Raw genomic sequence first — 22,268 nt, forward strand, 5'->3', positions numbered from 1 at the left:
TTTCTTTCTTTCTTTCTTTCTTTCTTTCTTTCTTTCTCCGACTAGATTCCGAATAGAACCAGAAAATCTGAACATATCACACCAGTCCTCAGGTCCTTACACTGGCTTCCAGTTATATTTAGGATTGATTTTAAAGTACTTTTACTCGTTTATAAATCACTCAATGGCCTTGAACCTAAATGCTTCACAGATATGCTCACTGAATATAAACCTAACAGACCACTCAGATCATTAGGATCGAGTCAGTTAGAAATACCAAGGGTTCACACAAAACAAGGGGAATCTGCTTTTAGTTATTATGCCGCCCGCAGTTGGAATCAGCTTCCAGAAGAGATCAGATGTGCTAAAACATTAGTCACATTTAAATCCAGACTCAAAACTCATCTGTTTAGCTGTGCATTTACTGAATGAGCACTTTGCGATGTCCGAACTGATTGCACTGTATTTTATGTATGTATAATCATTTTCTACTTTTAACTGTCTTAAATTTATTTTAAATCAATTTTTAAATCATTTTCAAAGTTTTTAAATTCCTTATATTATTCTTGTGATTATTTTTTTAATGATTATTTTACTTTCTTTTATGTTAAGCACTTTGAATTACCATTGTGTACGAAATGTGCTATATAAATAAACTTGCCTTGCCTTTCTTTTCTTTCTTTTTTTACTTGTAGAATTTGTGTCTGTAACTGAACTTCAATTTTGTCTGTTTAAGATCCTCCAAAGAGTGTCTCAGTGTCCATAACTGGATCTGGTGAAATAGTGGAGGGAGATTCAGTGACTCTGAGCTGCAGCAGTGACCCACCTGCAGAAATAAGCTGGTTTAAAGGAGGAACGTTTGTAGGATCTGGAAGAATCTACAGCATCTCAAACATCAGCTCTGATCACAGTGGAGAATACAAGTGCAAGTCCAGAAATAAACATGGAGAGACATACTCTGATGCTGTGACTTTAAACATCATGTGTGAGTTAATGATGGTTCAGTAACTTTGACATTGTAGGTACAATACTTATTTTTGCATTGACATATACAAAATCCACTAGAACAATGTTATATGTATTGTTGACATGTGAACTTACATTATCCCAAATATTTCATTGATTTATGTTTAAATCTAGAGAAATTCACAGTTTTAACCAGTGAAATGGGCCGTGTCTTTGCATCGCCTGTCAATGACGTCTTATTCCCCCTACCCTCGGTTGTCAGTATACACCATGGAAACAGTGCGCTTCCTGTAAAAATGTGGAAGTAGTTGTTGTGTCATCAAAGCCGGCGATCTCTGGTAGCATCTAGCAAGCCACAGTTGTTTGTTTTACACATTTGTGATGGACAAAAAATATTAATTATCATTTACTGCAGATTATGTCATCAAAAATAACCCTTTAAAGCAGAAATGACTGCAGAGTGGAACACGACAACTCCCATGATCCCATACTCCGTCACTGTGTCATCAAGCTATTGCTGCGTCCCAGTGTGCCTACTTATTCTACGCCCTTAAAGTATGTACTCTTTTGGTAACACACTTTTGAGTGTGTCGTAGAAGAGTAGGCAAGCTTTGGGACATACTATTACGTCACACAACTGTGTCTTTAACGGACCGATCTGTCGCATAGTTACACACACCCTGTCACTGTAACCTAGCCTGTCAATCATCTTCTCAGAGTTTATATCCTCCACATTTCATTTCATTTAACTTCCTACCGTATTGGAGAGAAAAGTAGAAGCATGTTGATCTCGCAGCCGTGGGTCTTTATGTGGAGAACTCTGCTCATATTTTTTGCAGAATGATCTTTTAAAAGTTAATGGCCAACCAGATGTAAAGTTAATATTTTTGTTGTAGATTAAATATAACATAGATAACATTAAATAAACATTTTTACCAGGTTAACTGTTGATTATTAGATACTCAAACCCCTTTATCTAAACCTCTCTACTTAAGCGTCGGTCGCGCACATCCGTCTCACATACTATTAAGTATGGACAGTGTGAACATTGGGACGCAGTGTGTCTTTGTTATTGTTTTGAATAAGCGACCCCTAGTGGTAAAACTTACATATTAGCCTTTAGACATTTTAAACATAGTATGTGATGTAATCTTTCTGATATTTAATGAAATCTGTTTTTCCCTTTTAGACCCACCCAAGAGCGTCTCAGTGTCCATCAGTCCATCTGGTGAAATAATGGAGGGAGATTCAGTGGCTCTGAGCTGCAGCAGTGATTCAAACCCACCTGCAGAAATCAGCTGGTTTAAAGGAGGAACGATTGTAGGATCTGGAAGAATCTACAGCATCTCAAAGATCAGCTCTGATCACAGTGGAGAATACAAGTGCAAGTCCAGAAATCAACATGGAGAGAAATACTCTGCTGTAACTTTAAACCTCAAATGTAAGTTAGTGATGGTTAAAGTAACTGTGACACTGAATACCCTAAACATAAGGCAAATTCAAAGAACTAATTCTGTGATGTAATTTTCCGAGCGCAATTAAGTTAATTTAGAATTTATTTCAGGAGTTTGAAAAAAAAAAAAACGTGCAAAAGTGAACTTTCCAGAAAATCTAGTTATCGCTGTTAAATGTTTTCGAACTATGATTAGTCCATGGTGATTATGTAATACATAGTTGTGCTCTTTGGCTCTGCCGCCTTTGATGTGGAAATATTCTCCAGTTAATTTCTTCTGTTCAGTTTGTCAAACTTTTAATTGTTTTTATTCCCTGATGTAAACCTACTACAATTTATATAAGTGTAAAACTAAATAAATAAAATGTAGGGCTGTCAGTCGATTACAATTATTAATCTTATTAATTACATGGTGCAGCGATTAATTAATCGAATTAACCGCAAAATAAATTTGGCAGTGAAAATACCCACAACAGATTATTTAAAGCTAATATTGTGAGATGAGAAAGTATCAAGTAGACATTGAAAATAGTAGCTTTAGAAATAAATATTTTATTTGATTCAACATAAAATGTATTACACATAAACATTTAGGCTACAACGGCCTAACATAAATTATATGGTACATGACAGAAAATTATTTGAGAAACATGGCAGTATTTTTTCATGCAATGAAAGACACTGGTAACCAGAACAGCTTTGTTACCAGTAGTCTTCAAAACACCTTATTTTATTTTGCTAAAGTAAGTCCTTCTTTGAAAGGACATGAGGGTGAGACCTGATTGAACTGAAAATTTAACTAAAATTATACTCTAAATAAGAAGATAAATCTGCCAGCAGGTGGCGGTAAATGTTTTTATGCGTCATTCATTCATTCATTCAATTCGTTCAAATGGCTCTCACTATGATTGGGCCTTTGAATCATTGGTTCACATGATTCTTTCAAAGCGAGGCGTCATACAGAAACTAATCACCGCTATGTTGCTCACAGACACACAACAGTTCTGTGGTGACTTTATAGGTAATATTTTTGATGGAAAAATTGAGCTACAACACAATATCATGCTTAAAATATAACGCAATATTATTCTTTTTTTTACTGAACTGCTGTATAAAATCACATTTGCACTCGTGCTATTCGTGACAAAAACAGCACTCATGTGATATTGTTCTCACTACTCGTGTGATATCACTTATCATGTGATATAAATATAAGACAAAAACTCATACAGGGGCATTTTTTTTGTCCCAATATCTTGAATTTTAGGGCATATTTGTCAACAGTCAACTGCATGAAATGTAAGATGACGTACAGGTCTGGGGGCGGGGCCAGTGTGTTAACTGCGTAAAAATATTTTAATCACGTTGTTTTTCATAACTAATTAAGTTAACGCGTTAAACTGACAGCCCTAATAAAATGTAAATTTAAAAAAACTGTTAAGAAATCACTCAAATAAATAAATAAATAAAATAAATATAAAATAAAAATCTAAATATGTAAACTTGTCTAAAGAAATGTAATTAAAAAATCAAATTTTCCTTGATTTTTTGACATTTAAGAGGTCATTATAAAAGTTAAAATCCTGTACGTTTCAGAGCTGAAAACTTCCTTGTTAGTCCAAAAACAGCTTTTATTGAAACCAAGCTCAGAAAATGACTTGTTTCAGATTTTGCCACATTATAACGTAATGGTGCAATGAAAGACGACCTCTGCAGAATCAGATCAATGTCTACTTCTACATCATTGACTTCAAATTGTATTATTTTCAATAAACATTAACATCTAAACCTCTGTTAATTCTTAATAAGACATTTTTAGACGCATGACAAACAAAAAGTCAAACTGGTTAGTAATGTGTGAAGCTGGTGATCTTCTGCTGAGCTCTTGAGAGATTTAATGTCTTCTTTTATTTCAGTTACTTTTATCTAAGTCTGTGGCTGAAGTCAGTTGTAATTCTTGTTTCTCTTTTCTTCAGCGATTCTGCTTGTTAACAGCAGCTGTTCATCACTAATGCTGAATCAGCACTTAATTAATCACATAATTATCTCATTAACTTAACACTGTTTCAGTGTTACTTTTACACTCTTTTAGAATGGGACCATATATGCTCCAAGCAGTGTTAATTTAACATTCGGGATTTTACTGTGTAGTTACCTCGGGATGCTCATCATGTGGCAGAAACAGAGAAGCAAATAGAGACAATTTAGCATAGATGCTGTTCCAACAAAGCAAACGTGATCATGTGTTCAAACCAAGCAAAAGAATGATAATTTGCACTAGATCAGATATAACTGGAGTACAAGGTTTTGAGAGACATCATGTGAATGCTTGGCTGAAGAGATGTGTCTTTAATCTAGATTTAAACAGAGAGAGTGTGTCTGAACCCCGAACGTTATCAGGAAGGCTATTCCAGAGTTTGGGAGCCAAATGTGAAAAAAACTCCCCCTCCTTTAGTGGACTTCGCTATCCTAGGTACTACCAAAAGTCCAGAGTTTTGTGACCTTAGGGAGCGTGATGGATTGTAATGTAATAGAAGACTAGTTAGGTACGCAGGAGCTAAACCATGTAGGGCCTTATAAGTAGTAATATGTTGTGACTGATACGGAACTTAACAGGTAGCCAGTGCAGAGACTGTAAAATTGGGATAATATGATCATATTTTCTTGACCTGGAAAGAACTCTATCAGCTGCATTTTGGACTACATGCTTGTTTATTGAAGATGCAGGACAACCATCTAGCACAAATGTTGCTTGTGTACCGGCCCAAAACATATATATTAAAATGCAGGAAAACCCGGATTAAATCTGAAACAGTGAACTGCAAATCTATTGCACTCAGTAAAAGCATTGTAAGGGTTAGAATTATAAATTCAGTTTGAACTGGACACGAGACAGGCAAGTGGAGGGGAGGGGGGCAATGAAGAGCAATGAACATGGAGAAAAATACTTCTCAGTGACTTTAAACGTTGTGTGAGTTTGTTATAAAACAGAATATGCTACTTATCTGTTTTGATCATTTTAGTTCATATTAGTAGTTTAAAAGTGTAAGAGGCCTTAAATAAATAATCTGCTAATTGACCCACCCAGGAACGTCTCAGTGTTCTTAAACGGATCTGGTGAAATAGTGGAAGGAGATTCAGTGACTCTGAACTGCAGCAGTGATTCAAACCCACCTGCAGAAATCAGCTGGTTTAAAGGAGGAACAATTGTAGGATCTGGAAGAATCTACAACATCTCAAAGATCAGCTCTGATCACAGTGGAGAATACAAGTGCAAGTCCAGAAATAAACATGGAGGGAAATACTCTGCTGTGACTTTAAACGTCATGTGTGAGTTAATGATGGTAACTTTGACATTAAAGATACAATACGTACGATTTTCTGCATCCAAAAACCACTAGAACGGAGTTATATATTTTGTTGACTTGTGTACTTGCATTATCCCAAATGTTTCCAAAACTGTTAAAATTCACAGTTTTAACCATCAAAATGGTCCGTCTTTTGCGTCACCTGTTAATGGAGTGATATTACCCCTACCCTCGGTTGTCAGCAGGGCCAGCGCGTGCATATAGGTGAACTAGGCAGCTGCCGAGGGCGGCAGCACAGTCAGGGCAGCAAAAAAGCCAGAGATTTTATTTTATCTTTTGGGCATTCATTTTGTATTAATGCACTCATAGCAACAAGTTATTACCCTGTTAGTTATTCTAAATCTAAATTAACTTTGCTTCATAGTAATGCCGCACCCTCGTCGCCCCTGAACGTCCCCACTGGTGTCAAAAAACATTCCCAGAATATTCTGAGATGGTCATGATGTGGAGTTCTTTAAAGGGTTGGGGGAAGTTATTTGGAGGACCTTCAGAGATTAATACTGCTCAGAGTGTATTTGGTCCCACACTACAGAGTGCTAAAGTAACACTGAAGCAGAGTTGAAGCGAATGAGAGAATTAAGTCATTAATTAAGAAACAGAAAAAAAGAAAAACACAACAACTACAACTGACTTCCCGTCACAGCCTTAAGCCGGGCTCACACTACAGGAGTTTTAAAATCCTAACCGATTATGAAATCTGGTTGCAGCACACACATAAGGAGAATCTTTGCAGATTATCTTCTCTCAAATCTTAAACATGCACACACTACAAAATTCGAACATCATGGCGCATCACACACTACAAGATATTATTAAGATTATCATGCCAGAGGGAGCGCCTCATGTGATCGCCTCACGTGACTCGCCCTGCCACCCCCGTACACGTTCAAAACTGAGGTGATTTCACTCCAGCGCTTCTCTTTCTTCTTACGGTTATGATACGTTTTCGACACATTATACAGACAGTCATGTTACTACTAAACGTCAAGAAGCAGTTTCCTCCGTCTCCACTATCCAACGGAGCCGTACAGCAGCTGTTTTGCGGTCGCGCATTGGCTATTGTGAAAGTACTGACGTAATCCTATAGCCGTCATCATACCGATTTCAATCCTAAATATCAAACATGTTTTTATATGATCGGGGCGGCCTCGATTTGTGTGCGAGCAGATCGGGAGGTGCAAGATTCGATCTGTGAACGCCTCACATTACCAGATAATCCACGCCGAACATCGGGACCGATCGAGGGGCTCGACAAGATTTTTGCTCCGATTCTCGGGAGGGGGAAATCGGGGCTAAATGTGGCTAAAAATCCTGTAGTGTGAGCCAGGCTTAAGATGAAATCAACTGAAAAACACATTAAATCTCTCAAGATCTCAGCAGAGGATGATTAAACAACTCCACAAACAGCAGCACCAGCTTCACTCATTACTAACTAGTTTGACTTTTTTGTTATACATCTACAGAAGCCCTTATTGAGAATTAATAGAGGTTTAGATGTTGATGTTCTACTGAAAATAATAAAGTTTAAAGTCACTGTTGTGGAGTTAACGTGTGCTTTAGTTGAGCTCCTGGCCCTTAACTTTTAACTTTTTTATTTTTTCTCTTACTGCAGAAACTGTTTGTAAAACATATCCATTGCAGCAAGAAAAGCCATGAGAAAATGTGATCAGATTATATTGGCCACTTATTGGTAATGAAAGGTTATCATGTAGTAGCCTGATACAGATTTCATTAATGGTGATGTATGACTTATTTTCTGATGTTAATCACAGTTGTTTTTTTAATGCACTAATATGAAGAAGCTTAAAAAAACTTTACAGACCAGTTTTGAACATCTGTGCAGTTTAGACACACAGACATCAAGAATCAGCAAATTAATCTTAACAATGGTGACGATCATCAGACAGATTCATGTTGCATTACATTCTGGGTGCACCAATCAAAACTCATCTATGGCTCCCAGCATGCACTGCATTGCGACATCATGCAGCTGCTTTGTCTTAGTATTTTCTTTTATTCTTACTATTTGCTTTTATTTTATTTTTATTTTACCACCTTGATTTGTGACGTTCAAAATTCATATAAAAATTATCAGAATATTTTGTCATCATTGCTGAGATTCACATACTGGTTCTTCATGTCTATCAGTGCCAGAACTGAAATCTGTCTGTGCACCATGTTAATAATATTGCTCAAGTTCTCAAAGTGATGTTTAATCTCATGTCATAGGACAAAAATGATGCAAAAATTATAAAAATATAATAGCCTTAAATGGAATGAAATCAGTAACTATGAATGTGACCAATAAGTGGCCAATAGGACGTGGTCACATTTTCCCTTGGCTTTTCTCACCATAACAAATGTGCTTTATATACAGTTACAGCAGTCAGAGATAAACTGAAGTTAAAAAGTCAAGGGTCAGGAACCCAACTAAAACACTTATCTCCACAAAGGTGACTTCAAATTTATTATTTTCAATAAAACATCAACATCTAAACCTATTTTAATTCTCAATAAGGGCTTCTGTAGATGCATGACAAAAAAAGTCAAACTGGTTAGTAATGAGTGAAGCTGGTGCTGCTGTGTGTGGAGTTGTTTAATCATCCTCTGCTGAGATCTTGAGAGATTTAATGTTTTATTTCAGTTTATTTTATCTAAGACTGTGGCTGAAGTCAGTTGTAGTTGTTGTTTTTCTCTTATTTCTGTTTCTTAATTAATTACTTAATTCTCTCATGAACTTCAACTCTGCTTCATTGTTACTTTAGCACTCTGTAGTGTGGGACCAAATACACTCTGACCAGTGTTAATGCCTGGAGGTCTGCCAAATAACGTCCCCCAACCCTTTAAAGAACTCCACATCATGACCATCTCAGAACATTCTGGGAATGCCCTTGACACCAGCGGGGACATTCTGAGAGCGTTCTGGGAACATAAAAATTCTAGCGGGGTCAGTCAGTTAGCGCGCACTGAACAAAATTCTGGCGTTTCAGAGAAGATTAATCTGAACACCTCTGATTGACCACCATAAAAAGAAACATGTTGCAGCATGAGCAGAACCAAATTTAATACCGCAATCGACACTTCTCATTTAATTTTAATTTTATTTGTGATAACCATAACAGATTTAGTTTAATTGTACATGGTCACTATTGTCCAATTTGGTGGCATTTTTACCCAAACCCCCGTTCTTTCCGACACTTGACAAGGGAAAGGCTACGTCTTATTGCATGCGTAATATTTATATAACACATATATTAATATTTATTATATTTATAACCGTGACGAATAGCTGTGCACACCAGTGACAGCATTTCAGCTGTACGATCATGGCTTGAACAGATTTCTGTGTCTCTTATTGAAAATTAACTACAGAGACTTGTGCTTTCCGCGTCCTGAACTCGCTGGGAATTCTCCCAAATCTTATGAATTTTTTATTTATTTATTATTATTTTAATTTTTTTTACGTTGTAGTAGTCTATGAAAAAAATAAATAAATCCGAAAACATGCTCATGTCTGCTTTTACTTTAGTGCAATTTTATCAATAAACAAAATCTCCTGTCTTTCACATGCATCTTAAAGATCGTGTTTAATTGTGAGTGTGAAATGGTAGCGGCACGACAGTGTTTTGCCTAGAGCGGCAGTTGAGCTTGCGCCAGCCTTGGTTGTCAGTAGACACTGGGGCTCGGCGATAAAACGATAGCAAAAATGATCACAATATATTTTTCCCTTGATAGAACAATAACAGTCTTTAAACTTGTAAGAAATGAAAACTTGACATTTATTGCAATAGTTATCAATATTAACTGGTATGAAAAAATGTATTGTGATCATTTTTTGCCCATATCGCCCAGCCCTAGTAAACACCATGAAAACACAGTGTGCTTCCTGTAACAATGTGGAAGTTGTAGTTGTAGCATCAAAGCCAACGATCTCTGGTAGCATCTAGCAAGCCACAGTTGTTTGTTTAACACATTTGTGATGGACCACAATTATTCTTTATAGTTTGCTGTGGATTTGGTCGCAAAAAAATAATAACCCTATAAAGCAAAAATGACTGCGGAGTGAAACAAGTAAACTCCCATGATTCCACACTCTGTCACTGTGTCATCAAGCAGTTTCTTTTTATTTATTATTTCTTTATTTATAAGTGATCTCTAGCTGCAAAACTTACATTTTGGGCCTTTAGATCCTCTAAACATAGCATGTGATGTTAACTTTATTGTGATATTTAATGAAAACTGTTTCTCTTTTAGATCCACCAAAGAGCGTCTCAGTGTCCATCAGTCCATCTGGTGAAATAGTGGAGGGAGATTCAGTGACTCTGATCTGCAGCAGTGATTCAAACCCACCTGCAGAAATCAGCTGGTTTAAAGAAGGAAAGTTTGTAGGATCTGGAAGAATCTACAGCATCTCAAACATCAGCTCTGATCACAGTGGAGAATACAAGTGCAACTCCATCAATAAACATGGAGAGAAAGACTCTGATGCTGTGAATTTAAATGTCATGTGTAAGTTAATACTCGTCCAGTAACATTGATATAAAGTCCTCTAAACAGTATGTAATGTCAAAAGTATTATTATTATTATTATTAGTTATTAATGTATATATTATTGTTGTTGATATTTAATGAAATTTAGTTTTCTCTTTTAGATGCATCAAAGAACATTTCAGTGTCCATCAGTCCATCTGGTGAAATAAAGGAGGGATATTCAGTGATTCTGAGCTGCAGCAGTGATTCAAACCCACCTGCAGAAATCAGCTGGTTTAAAGGAGAAACTTTTGTAGGATCTGAAAGAATCTACAGCATCTCAAAGATCAGTGCTGATCAAAGTGGAGAATACAAGTGCAAGTCCATCAATGAACATGGAGAAAAACCTTCTGATATTGTGATGCTGAATGTGATGTGTAAGTGAACACTGGTGCAAGATCTGAGAACAGATCCTCTAGTTCAAGTGTGTTTTATCACTGTTTATATAACATTTATTTATTTATTCTATTTTAGATGCTCCAAGAAATGCAGTGGTGTCCATCAGTCCATCTGGTGAAATAGTGGAGGGAGATTCAGTGACTCTGAGCTGCAGAAGTGATTCAAACCCACCTGCAGAAATCAGCTGGTTCAAAGAAAGAAGGTTTTTAGGATCTGGAAGAATCTACAACATCTCAAACATCAGCTCTGATCACAGTGGAGAGTACAAGTGCAAGTCCATCAATGAACTAGGAAAGAAATACTCTGATGCTGTGACATTAAATGTCATGTGTGAGTTAATGATGGTTCAGTAACTTTGACACTGAAGGTACAATATGTACAATTTCCTCTCGACATCACATCGGATGACCGACAAATTGGGATATCACTTAGAGAGACCAATCTACTTCAAGTAACTAAACGAGCCAATACACATTGGCATGCGATTATTGCATCCAGCTGCTGCTGATCACAGTGTGAGTATAAGTAGGTAGCTGGTGCAGCGCATATTCAGCTTTTTGCTTCGGAGCCGAGCGATTGTTTCGTTCTGCTCCTGACTACAGCTTCGGAGAAACTCAACGAGTTCAGCACGCTCTAGGAAGCTCTGGTGCTGGTGGTACGGCATTTCATCGGCAGTGGTTCTTCCCATGTCAAGTGGGTTGCACACATCAGGCTGCCATCTCCCCTGTGCACTTCAGCAAACTAAAAGAGCACATTCTAAAAGAGCAAACTCTAAAAGAGCATTCACGGGTGGACGTCTTTTTAAAGATGCCTTTCCATCCATGCGTTTCTGGATGCGGTCGTTACCTGGCGACGGGTGATGGTCATGATCGCTGCCTCACGTGTCTGAGCATTAAACACACTGAGGTGGCGTTCGCGGATGAGTCATGTTCCCATTGCAGGAGAATGATCGTCGTGGAGTTGTGGATCAGGCTCCGTTTCCTCCAAAGGGGCGGGGTGCCCGTGCCTCTGTCTAGATCTAGGGCTCCCCCTGGCGGCCGCCGGGGGGACGCTACTTCTGGCAGTAGCCAGACTGGTCTTTAAGGTGACGGTGAGGAATTCCCCTCCGAGGAACCAACCTCCGAGGGTTCCTCCTTCCACCGGCACTTCGCAGCCAGTGGAGCCACTGAAAGAACAGGCTGGACCCTCTCGTGGGTTACCACTTGTATTCTTCGGTGCTCCCCCTGACGATCGGATGTCGATCGCTGCATCAGAGGGTGAGCCAGACCTTTCTGGATATGGTGACCTGGCAGTGCTGCCACCTTCTGGGCGGCCAGCAATGCCGGATACGGATACGGAAATGGTGGCTATGCTTGCCCGGGCCACCGAGAGGATCGGGCTTGAGTGGAAACATCCACCACGTCCCGAACCCTCAAGGCTGGATGATTGGTTTCTCGGGGTGGCTCGAGCTGGTTCTCAGGGCCCCATCCCAGTGCCTTTCTTCCCGGAGGTGCATGAAGAGCTTACTGGGTCATGGACGGCACCTTTCATTGCCAGAATCCGCCCCAGTGCCTCATCCTCCCTCACCACCCTCGATGGGTCTGGCCGACATGAGGGAGACTGACAAAACTCGGTTTTTAAATGCCCCCGTGTCCCAGACCGGCCTCTTCGGCGACGCAGTGGAGAACTTCGCCTAGCAGTTCTCTGCCGCACAGAAGCAGACTGAGGCCATCAAACACATCCTGCCCCAGCGTGCAGCTGTTGCCACCACCCGGCCACCTCAGTCTGCTCGTTGCCGAGGGTGACCCCCTGCCGCCGCCGCCGCCACCCCCACTCCCCAAACGCAGCAGCCTCCAGCAAAGCAACGCCGTGGAGTCGGTCGCAGGGCAGCCACCCCATCCATCCAGGCCCCCGCCAAACCTGATGGCAAGCGGAAGAGCAAGTGGCCCTGAGACGGGCGACCCAGAGATGGAGTGAGCTGCACTTGAGGAGATGGTGAATGCACCACTCCCTCCCCCGGAGGAGGGCCGGGCGGAAAATCTTTTGTTTCTTTTTTTTCCCGCCACTGACTTCATGGTCTGTGGTACCCAAAATTAGTGTCAGGGGTTTGGACGGGCCCCCAACTGCACTGGCACATCAAATGCCTAGAGTTGCTGGCAGTGCGCCTTGCCTTGATCCATCTCAAAGGGCGCTTACGAGGCAAGCACGTACTGGTCTGCACGGACAACACTGTGGCCGTTGCGTACATCAACCGACAAGGTGGTCTACGCTCCCGTCGCATGCCGCAACTCGCCCGCCACCTCCTCCTCTGGAGTCAGAAGCATCTGAGGTCACTTCGTGCCATTCACCTTTCTGGTCTGCACAACCGGGCAGTCGACAAGCTGTCATGAGCTGCGCTCCCGGGAGAATGGAGACTCCATCCCCAGACGGTCCAGCTGATTTGGAGTCGTTTCGGAGCCACTCAGGTAGACCTGTTTGCATCTCCAGAAACCTCTCACTGCCAGTTGTTCTACTCCCTGAGCGAGGGAACACTCGACATGGACGCACTGGCACACAGCTGGCCGCGGGGCCTTCGCAAGTATGCATTTCCCCCAGTGAAGCTTCTTGCACAGACACTGTGCAAGATCAGGGAGGACGAGGAGCAGGTCCTGCTCGTGGCGCCTTACTGGCCCACTCGGACTTGGTTCCCGGAACTGATGCTCCTTGTGACGGCCCCTCCTTGGCATATTCCTCTGAAGAAGGATCTACTGACCTCCTGGGTGCTGGCTCAGGGTGCCTCGCTGATGGATATTTGTAGAGCGGCGGGCTGGGCGACGCCCAACACGTTCGCTAGATTCTATAGCCTTCATGTGGAGCCGGTATCCTCCTGTGTTCTCACCTCAAACGGGCAGAAGCACTGAGAGGCCCTGGCTTTGGGTCGGCTTGCTAAGACTGCTCCAGAGAGTCCATATCGTAGACCCTGTTGATTTCCTCCGTCCCCTTGGCAGCCAGACGTGGCAGAGCGTCCGGCCCAAGGCCCTCACTTGATGAATCTGTGAGAACCGGTAGAGGGCTGGGTTCCATATGTAGAGACCTAAGTGGATCCCATATGTGTAAAATCCACGGTATAGCCTCAGAGCCCGTGTTTCCCCGGCAGACTTTCTGCTATTTTCCAAGAGGTTTACAATCACCTCTAATCTTCCATATGCACCTAAATGGTTGTCCATATGTTTAAGTGCTTCCGAAACCTCTTTCGGGAAGGATGGGGCTTCCGCAACGTTCCTGTCCCAAGTGGTACGGGTACGTTTTCCCAGTGTTATCCAGTCTTACTGAGTGGGCAGTGCCATAGCAACAGTAGCTGGTCTTCTTGTGGTAAGCCCCGGCCTACGCCAAAAAGAAGGGGCGCAGGAGGCTTCCACAGAACACTGGAAGGGGCAGTATCTGTGGCCCTTTGGTAGGGATCCCAATTTGTCGGTCATCCGACGTGACATCGAGAGTGACCGACTGAAAGGGAATGTCTCAGTTACGTATGTAACCTTCGTTCCCTGAAGGAGGGAACGGAGATGTCACATCCCGTCGCCACAGCTTCTGTACCACTGCTGAGCGGCCAGGTCACCAGCTCGGCTCCTCAGCGAAAACCTGAATATGCGCTGAACCAGCTGCCTACTTATACTCACGCTGTGATCAGCGGCAGCTGGATGCAATAATCACATGCCAATGTGCATTGGCTCGTTTAGTTACACTAAACGAAGTAGATTGGTTTCTTTAAGCGAGATCCCAATTTCTCGGTCATCCGATGTGACATCTCCGTTCCCTCCTTCAGAGAACGAGGGTTACATACGTAACCGAGACGTTTTTCATTTGAATTAGATTAAATAATTTTAAGATTTAAAGCAAAAACAGAATGGTCTGACTTTATCTTTGTGAAATGATTCTACATAAAACATCTGCATGAAATAAAAACAGTAGACGGGCTGGTGTGTGTTTCCCAAAAGCATTGTTAGCTAACTATGGTCGTTAGTTCCATTGAACTCTATTGGTAATGACGGAACTTGCGACCATAGTTGCTTTTGGAAAATGCACCCCTGAATGAGAATGCAAATCCACTCTCTAACAGCAGGTGGTGCTCATGGAACAGCAGCGATACAGTTTTTCCTTGATTACCACTGTAAACAAAGCATTGCTGCATTTATAAATATAACTTTATGCGGCGGTAACAGGAAAAGAAAATGCCATTGCCATCTAAACATATCTGAAGACAGCAAGTTCCCCTCAGTGATACATTCATGGAGAAATGTAACTGGAGAAATATGTTTTTTGTACAAATGTTTCTGTTATTTTCTGGATCTACTGGGACAGTGATAAAGATCTACCAGTTGATCGCGATCTGGTGACCGCTGCTTTAGAACTTGCAGGAAATAAGAAATTAATTTCTCTATTAAGATATTTTAAGGATAAAAGACTGAAAAATGTTTTAATTAAGTTTACTCATTTGGTGTAGAAAAAATATTTTATTATTATAAATATTTAGAATGTTGTACCTCAGATTTGTGAAATTACCAACACTTGCCAAACAGGTGAACAAGTTCTGACCGAAAGGAGAGACATCTGCCTTTAAACTTGTATGAAATAAAGATTTGAAATGTATCACAATAGTTATTGATATCAACTCGTATGAAAATTTTTATTGTGACAATTTTTTGCCCATATCGCCCAGCCCTAGTAAACACCATGAAAATATAGTGCCCTTCCTGTAAAAATGTGGAAGTAGTATAGCATCAAAGCCAACGATCTCTGGTAGCATCTAGCAAGCCACAGTTGTTTGTTTTACACATTCGTGAAGGACCACAATTATTCTTTATCCTTTGTTGTGGATTCTGTCGCCAAAACAAATCCTATAAAGCTAAAATGACTGCGGAGTGGAACAAGAAAACTCCCATGATTCCACACTCCGCAACTGTGTTATCAAGCAATGTCTTTGTTATTTATTAAATGACCTCTAGCTGCAAAACTTACATTTTGGGCCTTTATATCCTCTAAACATAGCATGTGATGTTAACTTTATTGTGATATTTAATGAAAACTGTTTCTCTTTTAGATCCACCGAAGAGCGTCTCAGTGTCCATCAGTCCATCTGGTGAAATAGTGGAAGGAGTTTCAGTGACTCTGAGCTGCAGCAGTGATTCAAACCCTCCTGCAGAAATCAGCTGGTTTAAAGGGGGAACGTTTGTAGGATCTGGAAGAATCTACAGCATCTCAAACATCAGCTCTGATGACAGTGGAGAATACAAGTGCAAGTCCAGAAATCAACATGGAGAGAAAGACTCTGATGCTGTGAATTTAAATGTCATGTGTGAGTTAATGATCGTTCAGTAACTTTGATATAAAGTCCTCTATACATAGTATGTAATGTCAAAATTATTGTTATTATTATTGTTATTACATATATTATTGTTGTTGATATTTAATGAAATTTGTTTACTCTTTTAGATGCAACAAAGAACACCTCAGTGTTCATCAGTCCATCTGGTGAAATAGTGGAGGGAGATTCAGTGACTCTGAGCTGCAGCAGTGACTCAAACCCACCTGCAGAAATCAGCTGGTTTAAAGGAGGAATGTTTGTAGGATCTGGAAGAATCTACAACATCTCAAAGATCAGCTCTGAACACAGTGGAGAATACAAGTGCAAGTCCATCAATAAACATGGAGAGAAACTTTCTGATATTGTGATGCTGAATGTGATTTGTAAGTGAATACTGGTGCAAGATATGAGAACAGATCCCCTAGTTCCACTGTGTTTTATCACTGTTGATAAAACATTAAAAAATTGTTTTCTATTTTAGATGCTCCAAGACATGCATTGGTGTCCATCAGTCCATCTGGTGAAATAGTGGAGGGAGATTCAGTGACTCTGAGCTGCAGCAGTGATTCAAACCCACCTGCAGAAATCTTCGACATTGAAGGTACAATATGTACAATTTTTGCATTGAAATATCCAAAAACTACTAGACCAGAGTTATATATTTTGTTGACTTGTGTACTTACATTATCCCAAAAGTATCCAGTTTTAACCAGTGAAATGGTCCGTGTCTTTTGCGTCGCCTGTCAATGGTGTCTTATCCCCCCTACCCTTGGTTGTCAGTAGACACGGGGGATCGGCAATAAAAAGATAGTAATAATTATCACAATATATTTTTCCCTCGATAGAACAATAACACATGTTCAATATAATGTTTATGTGCCAATGAGTAATGAAACAGCGTTAGTGACGCCACACAGAAAGACAAGATCTACCTACTGAAGAATGTATAGAAAAAAGACAGCCCTGATTCTACTTCCAAATTGCGGCCTTTATTTTAATAAGTGATGCACTGATCATGATTTTTCAGGCTGATTCAGATTATTTTTTACAAGCATATTGAATGATTAAATTTTTTTAAAGCAAAAAAATATATATAATAATAATAATAATACAAAAATAAAATAAAATCTGTAGTTATTTGAAAATAGAGGCAACCACTCCATTTTAATCACAATTCAAACAAAGGTGCTACACCAAAGACTATGGGTGCTTCTCAAAAGGAAGGCTGCATCCTACCGAGGCTGCGACCTTCCTAGTTCAGTCCTTCAGAGTCTTTTAGGCTAGAGTCCTCCTCGGCATTAAACACTAGAATGAGATAATCTAGTAAGTGTGCGTGGCTACGTCACATATGTTCCCGCCCTCACCGTCACGGCACAAAAACACTAATATAACTTACTTTTGGAAAAATACTTTGTATTACAAATCTTTATATTATTTTGCAATACAATACAATGAATCACAATTGTCTAGTCTCCCCGTGGCTTAAATTATTGGCAGTTTAGTATTTAGTAAGTAATTTACACCAAAACAAAATATAACATCTATCCTTTCATGTCCAAAAACATAATTTTTGTCTTACATTTCATAATAAATTCAGACAAGCTCAGTACTGACTCGTTTTTCGTCAGTTTATTTTAATGCAATCAGTCATCACAGCAAGAGTGAAACTTTCGAAACAGTGTGGGCTCATGTTACAAAACTAAGCGACACCAGTGTCAGATGCAGTATATGCAGTAGTGTAATAGTGAACGAAGGAGGCAACACTGGTAATATAATTAAACATTTACTAACAAAACACAACATCTACCTCAAGCAATGCGCTGTATTATGTCTCGCGGCTCCGGCTCCGGCTCCGGCTCCAACTGAAACTCGTGAGACACATTCACATCAAATGTTAATTCGGTAGAGTTACACTCACAAGACTTATTCGCAATCACAAAAGTACATTATTTCCGCGTGCTTTAAAGCCTTGCCAGTTAAACGTTTAATTTGCGTGCTGTTCTAACGTGCTTATTCAGAGCGCGTAACAGTTACACCCGAAGCGTCCATATACTAAAAGGCTGGTCAAACAGCACCTGATTACTAAGTTATTGTCTGATTGAACTAATACTGTCAAAAACACACAAGGTTTACATATAAACACAGTTAATTATATCTAAAATGAAAGTAAACAGTTGAGAGAGAAATGGATGCGTGCAGCTCTTAAAGGGACAGTACTAAACATGCTGCTGCTTGTCATTAAAGGGATAGTTCACCCAAAAATTCAAATTCTGTCATTATTTACTCAGTCATGTTGTATCAAACATGTATTAATTTTTATTTATTCTTGTACTGAACACAAAATAAGATATTTTAAAGAATGTGGGTAACCAAAAAGTTGCTGGTCCCTACTGACTTTAGTACAGTAGCAACTGTTTAGTTTCCCACATTCTTCAAAATAACTTTTTATGTTCAACATAAGAAAGAAACTCATTCAGGTTTAAAACAACTTGAGAGTGAGTAAATGATGACACAATTTTCATTTTTGGGTGAACTATTCCTTTAATGTTAATAAAATAAAACACAAAGAGAAAAATAAATAATTTCTCTTGACTGAAGAACTTTAATACAGTTGCTAAAGTTCAGCAGTAATAAAATAAACTTTTCACTTCATATCTTTTTGCACCAAATAGTTTCGATAACAGTATTGATAAGCAGTATCGGTATTAGTAAAATGTAAACGATACCCATCCCTAGTTGTCATATTTCTATAAAAATCAAAAATGTATGTTTGTATTAAAGTCAAAATGGATGATAAATATGCCTTTCGTGTGGAATTAAATAGCAAGCACTTTGAGTCTTGTTCATCATATTTATTTTCATATAAAGCAACAGAACTGAAATTATATCATGTTTATCAGCAGCACAGCACACGAGTGAGAATAACATGATATCGGTTATACCTACTTTGATCTCGTAGGTATCTGTTCCACTTCGAGAGGTCCGAACTGTCCGTCTCGACTGCGCTTATTTCACTCCTCCCCTCACTGCAGCCGCCTACTCTCACCTACATTTCAGGCGAGGCCAGGCGCATCTCAATCAAGCCTACTATGCAAACACTGTGAGAGCGTCACTACCGGGAGCAGAAAGCGTCCAACTCGATGTCTCTGCTTTCAATTCCGTCCCCGACTGCAAGCGGCTACTCTCGTCTGTAGCCGTGCTTCAAGTCGAACGCACCTATTGTGTCACTGCAGGGTTTGAAGCTCCAGTTCTCATAGAAACCTGAGACTCGCACTTATGACCGCAGATTGCTGGTCTAGCTCTAACACTATTTGAGCATAAGGAACAACAATCATGGGGCAGTTCACTTCAGATTTTGTTGCTGATTTGAAATATGTAATTTAATTGTGAGTTCAGCAAGCAGTTTTGAGATTTTAGGATCCCCCCATTCATTTAGAGAGGACTTGGTCTTGGATGCCCGAAATACCTGCCCAGAGGCATTGCAAATATGGCTGCCGCGTGAACAAACTTTCCATGAAAGGGGCTAAACACATGTTGCCTGAGCAGTTGTTTTTTATTTGAATTCGATTAAATCATTTCAAGATTTAAAGCAAAAACAGAATGGTCTGACTTTATCTTTGTGAAATGATTCTACACAAAACATCTGCATGAAATAAAAACAGTACATGGGCTGGGTGTGTTTCCCAAAAGCATTGTTAGCTAACTATGGTCATTAGTTCTATTGAACTCTATTGGTAATGACGGAACGTGCGACCATAGTTGCTTTTGGGAAACACACCCCTGAATGAGAATGCAAATCCACTCTCTAACAGCAGGTGGTGCTCATGGAACAGCAGCGATACAGTGTTTACTTGATTACTACTGTAAACAAAGCATTGCTGCATTTATAAATATAACTTTATGTGGCGGTAACAGGAAAAGAAAATGCCATTGCCATCTAAACATTTCTGAAGACAGCAAGTTCCCCTCAGTGATACATTCATGGAGAAATGTAACTGGAGAAATGCAGTTTTTTGTACTAATTGTTCTGTTATTTTCTGGATCTACTGGGACAGTGATAAAGATCTACCAGTTCATCGCGATCTGGCAACCGCTGCTTTAGAACATGCAGGAAATAAGAAATTAATTTATCTTAAGATATTTTAAGGATAAAAGCCTGAAAATGAATTTACTTAAGTTTACTCAGTTGGTGTAGTAAAAAAAAATTATTATAAATATTTTGAATGTTGTACCTCAGATTTGCGAAATGACCAACACTTGCTAAACAGGTGAACAAGTTCTGATCAAAAGGAGAGACATGTAAGAAATAAAGATTGGACATTTATCAAAATAGTTATCGATATCACCTCATATGAAAAATGTTACTGTGATTTTGTTTGTTATTTGTATGTTTTTTACCCATATCGCCCAGCCCTAGTAAACACCATGAAAACACCATGAAAACACCATGAAAACACCATGAAAACACCATGAAAACACCATGAAAACACCATGAAAACGATCTCTGGTAGCATCTAGCAAGCCACAGTTGTTTGTTTTACACATTCGTGAAGGACCACAATTATTCTTTATCATTTGCTATGGATTCTGTCACCAAAAATAACCCTATAAAGCTAAAATGACTGCGGAGTGGAACAAGAAAACTCCCATGATTCCACACTCCGCAACTGTGTCATCAAGCAATGTCTTTGTTATTTATTAAATGACCTCTAGCTGCAAAACTTACATTTTGAGCCTTTAGATCCTCTAAACATAGCATCTGATGTTAACTTTATTGTGATATTTAATGAAAACTGTTTCTCTTTTAGATCCACCAAAGAGCGTCTCAGTGTCCATCAGTCCATGTTGTGAAATAGTGGAGGGAGTTTCAGTGACTCTGAGCTGCAGCAGTGATTCAAACCCTCCTGCAGAAATCAGCTGGTTTAAAGGAGGAACAATTGTAGGATCTGGAAGAATCTACAACATCTCAAACATCAGCTCTGATCACAGTGGAGAATACAAGTGCAAGTCCAGAAATCAACATGGAGAGAAAGACTCTGACGCTGTGACTTTGAATGTCATGTGTGAGTTAATGATCGTTCAGTAATTTTGATATAAAGTCATCTAAAAATTGTATGCAATGTCACAATTATTGTTATTATTATTATTATTGTTATTATGTATATTATTGTTGTTGATATTTAATTAAATGTATCTTCTATTTTAGATGCAAAAAAGAACATATCAGTGTCCATCAGTTCATCTGCAGAGATGCAAACAGTTAAGGTGAAAAAAGGTGAAAACTAGGGCTGCGCGATAAATCGAAATGAAATTGCAATCCATGATGGTGCCATCATTTTAACCAATAAAACATCAACATCTGATCCTCTGTAATTCTCAATAACAGCAGGTGTTCATCACTAATGCACAATCATCATTTAATTACTCACTTAATTATCTCATTAACTTTAACTCTTTGAGGACTTGGGATTTGACTCGAGACTCGTCTGTGACTTGAAAGGAATGATGTGGTTCCTCCTCTGCTGAAATCAGCTGCTGAGTTCATGGGTGGAATAAACATATGGCAGGACTTTTACTTTCTGACCCCTGGATTGTCCGCCTCTGCCTGTAACAGACAAAGAGCAGCGCTCTAACAACAGCAATCACTGTTACACATCACCATATTAGCAAATATTATCACAGCATTAATGTACAAACTATAGGCCAGGGATCCTCAAATCTGGCCCACGAGATCCACTTTCCTGCAGAGTTTAGCTCTAACCCTAATCAAACACACCTGAGCATGCTAATCAATGTCTTCAGGATCATTAGAAAATCAAAGGTAGGTGAGTTTGATCAGGGTTGGAGCTAAACTCTGCAGTGCATTGGACCTCCAGGGCAAGATTTGAGGAACCCTGCTATAGGCTCTTCCCCTCACGAGCATCTTAATCCAGGGGTCTCACAAACTCTGTCCTGGAGGACCGGTTTCCTGAGGAGTTTAACTCCAACTTGCCTCAACACACCTGCCTGGAAGTTTCTATGCCTAGGAAGACCTTGATTAGCTGGTTCAGGTGTGTTTAATTAGGGTTGGAGCTAAACTCTGCAGGACACCGGCCCTCCAGGACCAAGTTTGGAGACCCCTGTCTTAATGTATGAACACAAAATAAAATACACATTTAACTGCATTACATTGCTCACATGACTCACATTAACATTATAAATCAGCAAATACATTCATAAAGCTAGCAAGGATGAATTAGTATATTCACACAAT

The 22,268-nt window shown here is 39.7% G+C and overlaps 1 protein-coding gene across 1 annotated transcript in view; it reads left to right on the forward strand.

The window, feature by feature from the left end:
• Window positions 1-21,101, forward strand: part of LOC107571865 (B-cell receptor CD22-like) — a 21,541-nt gene extending 440 nt beyond the window's left edge. Inside the window, exons 2-11 of the mRNA XM_016258249.1 lie at window positions 716-964; window positions 2,135-2,386; window positions 5,477-5,728; window positions 10,021-10,275; window positions 10,419-10,673; window positions 10,771-11,025; window positions 15,752-16,006; window positions 16,144-16,398; window positions 16,497-16,616; window positions 20,824-21,101. Of these exons, the coding sequence (XP_016113735.1) occupies window positions 716-964; window positions 2,135-2,386; window positions 5,477-5,728; window positions 10,021-10,275; window positions 10,419-10,673; window positions 10,771-11,025; window positions 15,752-16,006; window positions 16,144-16,398; window positions 16,497-16,616; window positions 20,824-21,101 (2,426 nt within the window). The remainder of the gene's footprint in view (window positions 1-715; window positions 965-2,134; window positions 2,387-5,476; window positions 5,729-10,020; window positions 10,276-10,418; window positions 10,674-10,770; window positions 11,026-15,751; window positions 16,007-16,143; window positions 16,399-16,496; window positions 16,617-20,823) is intronic.
• Window positions 21,102-22,268: the final 1,167 nt, after the last annotated feature.

Source organism: Sinocyclocheilus grahami, unplaced genomic scaffold (genome assembly GCF_001515645.1).
Source record: "Sinocyclocheilus grahami isolate Dianchi unplaced genomic scaffold, SAMN03320097.WGS_v1.1 scaffold1664.1, whole genome shotgun sequence".
NCBI lineage: Eukaryota > Metazoa > Chordata > Actinopteri > Cypriniformes > Cyprinidae > Sinocyclocheilus > Sinocyclocheilus grahami.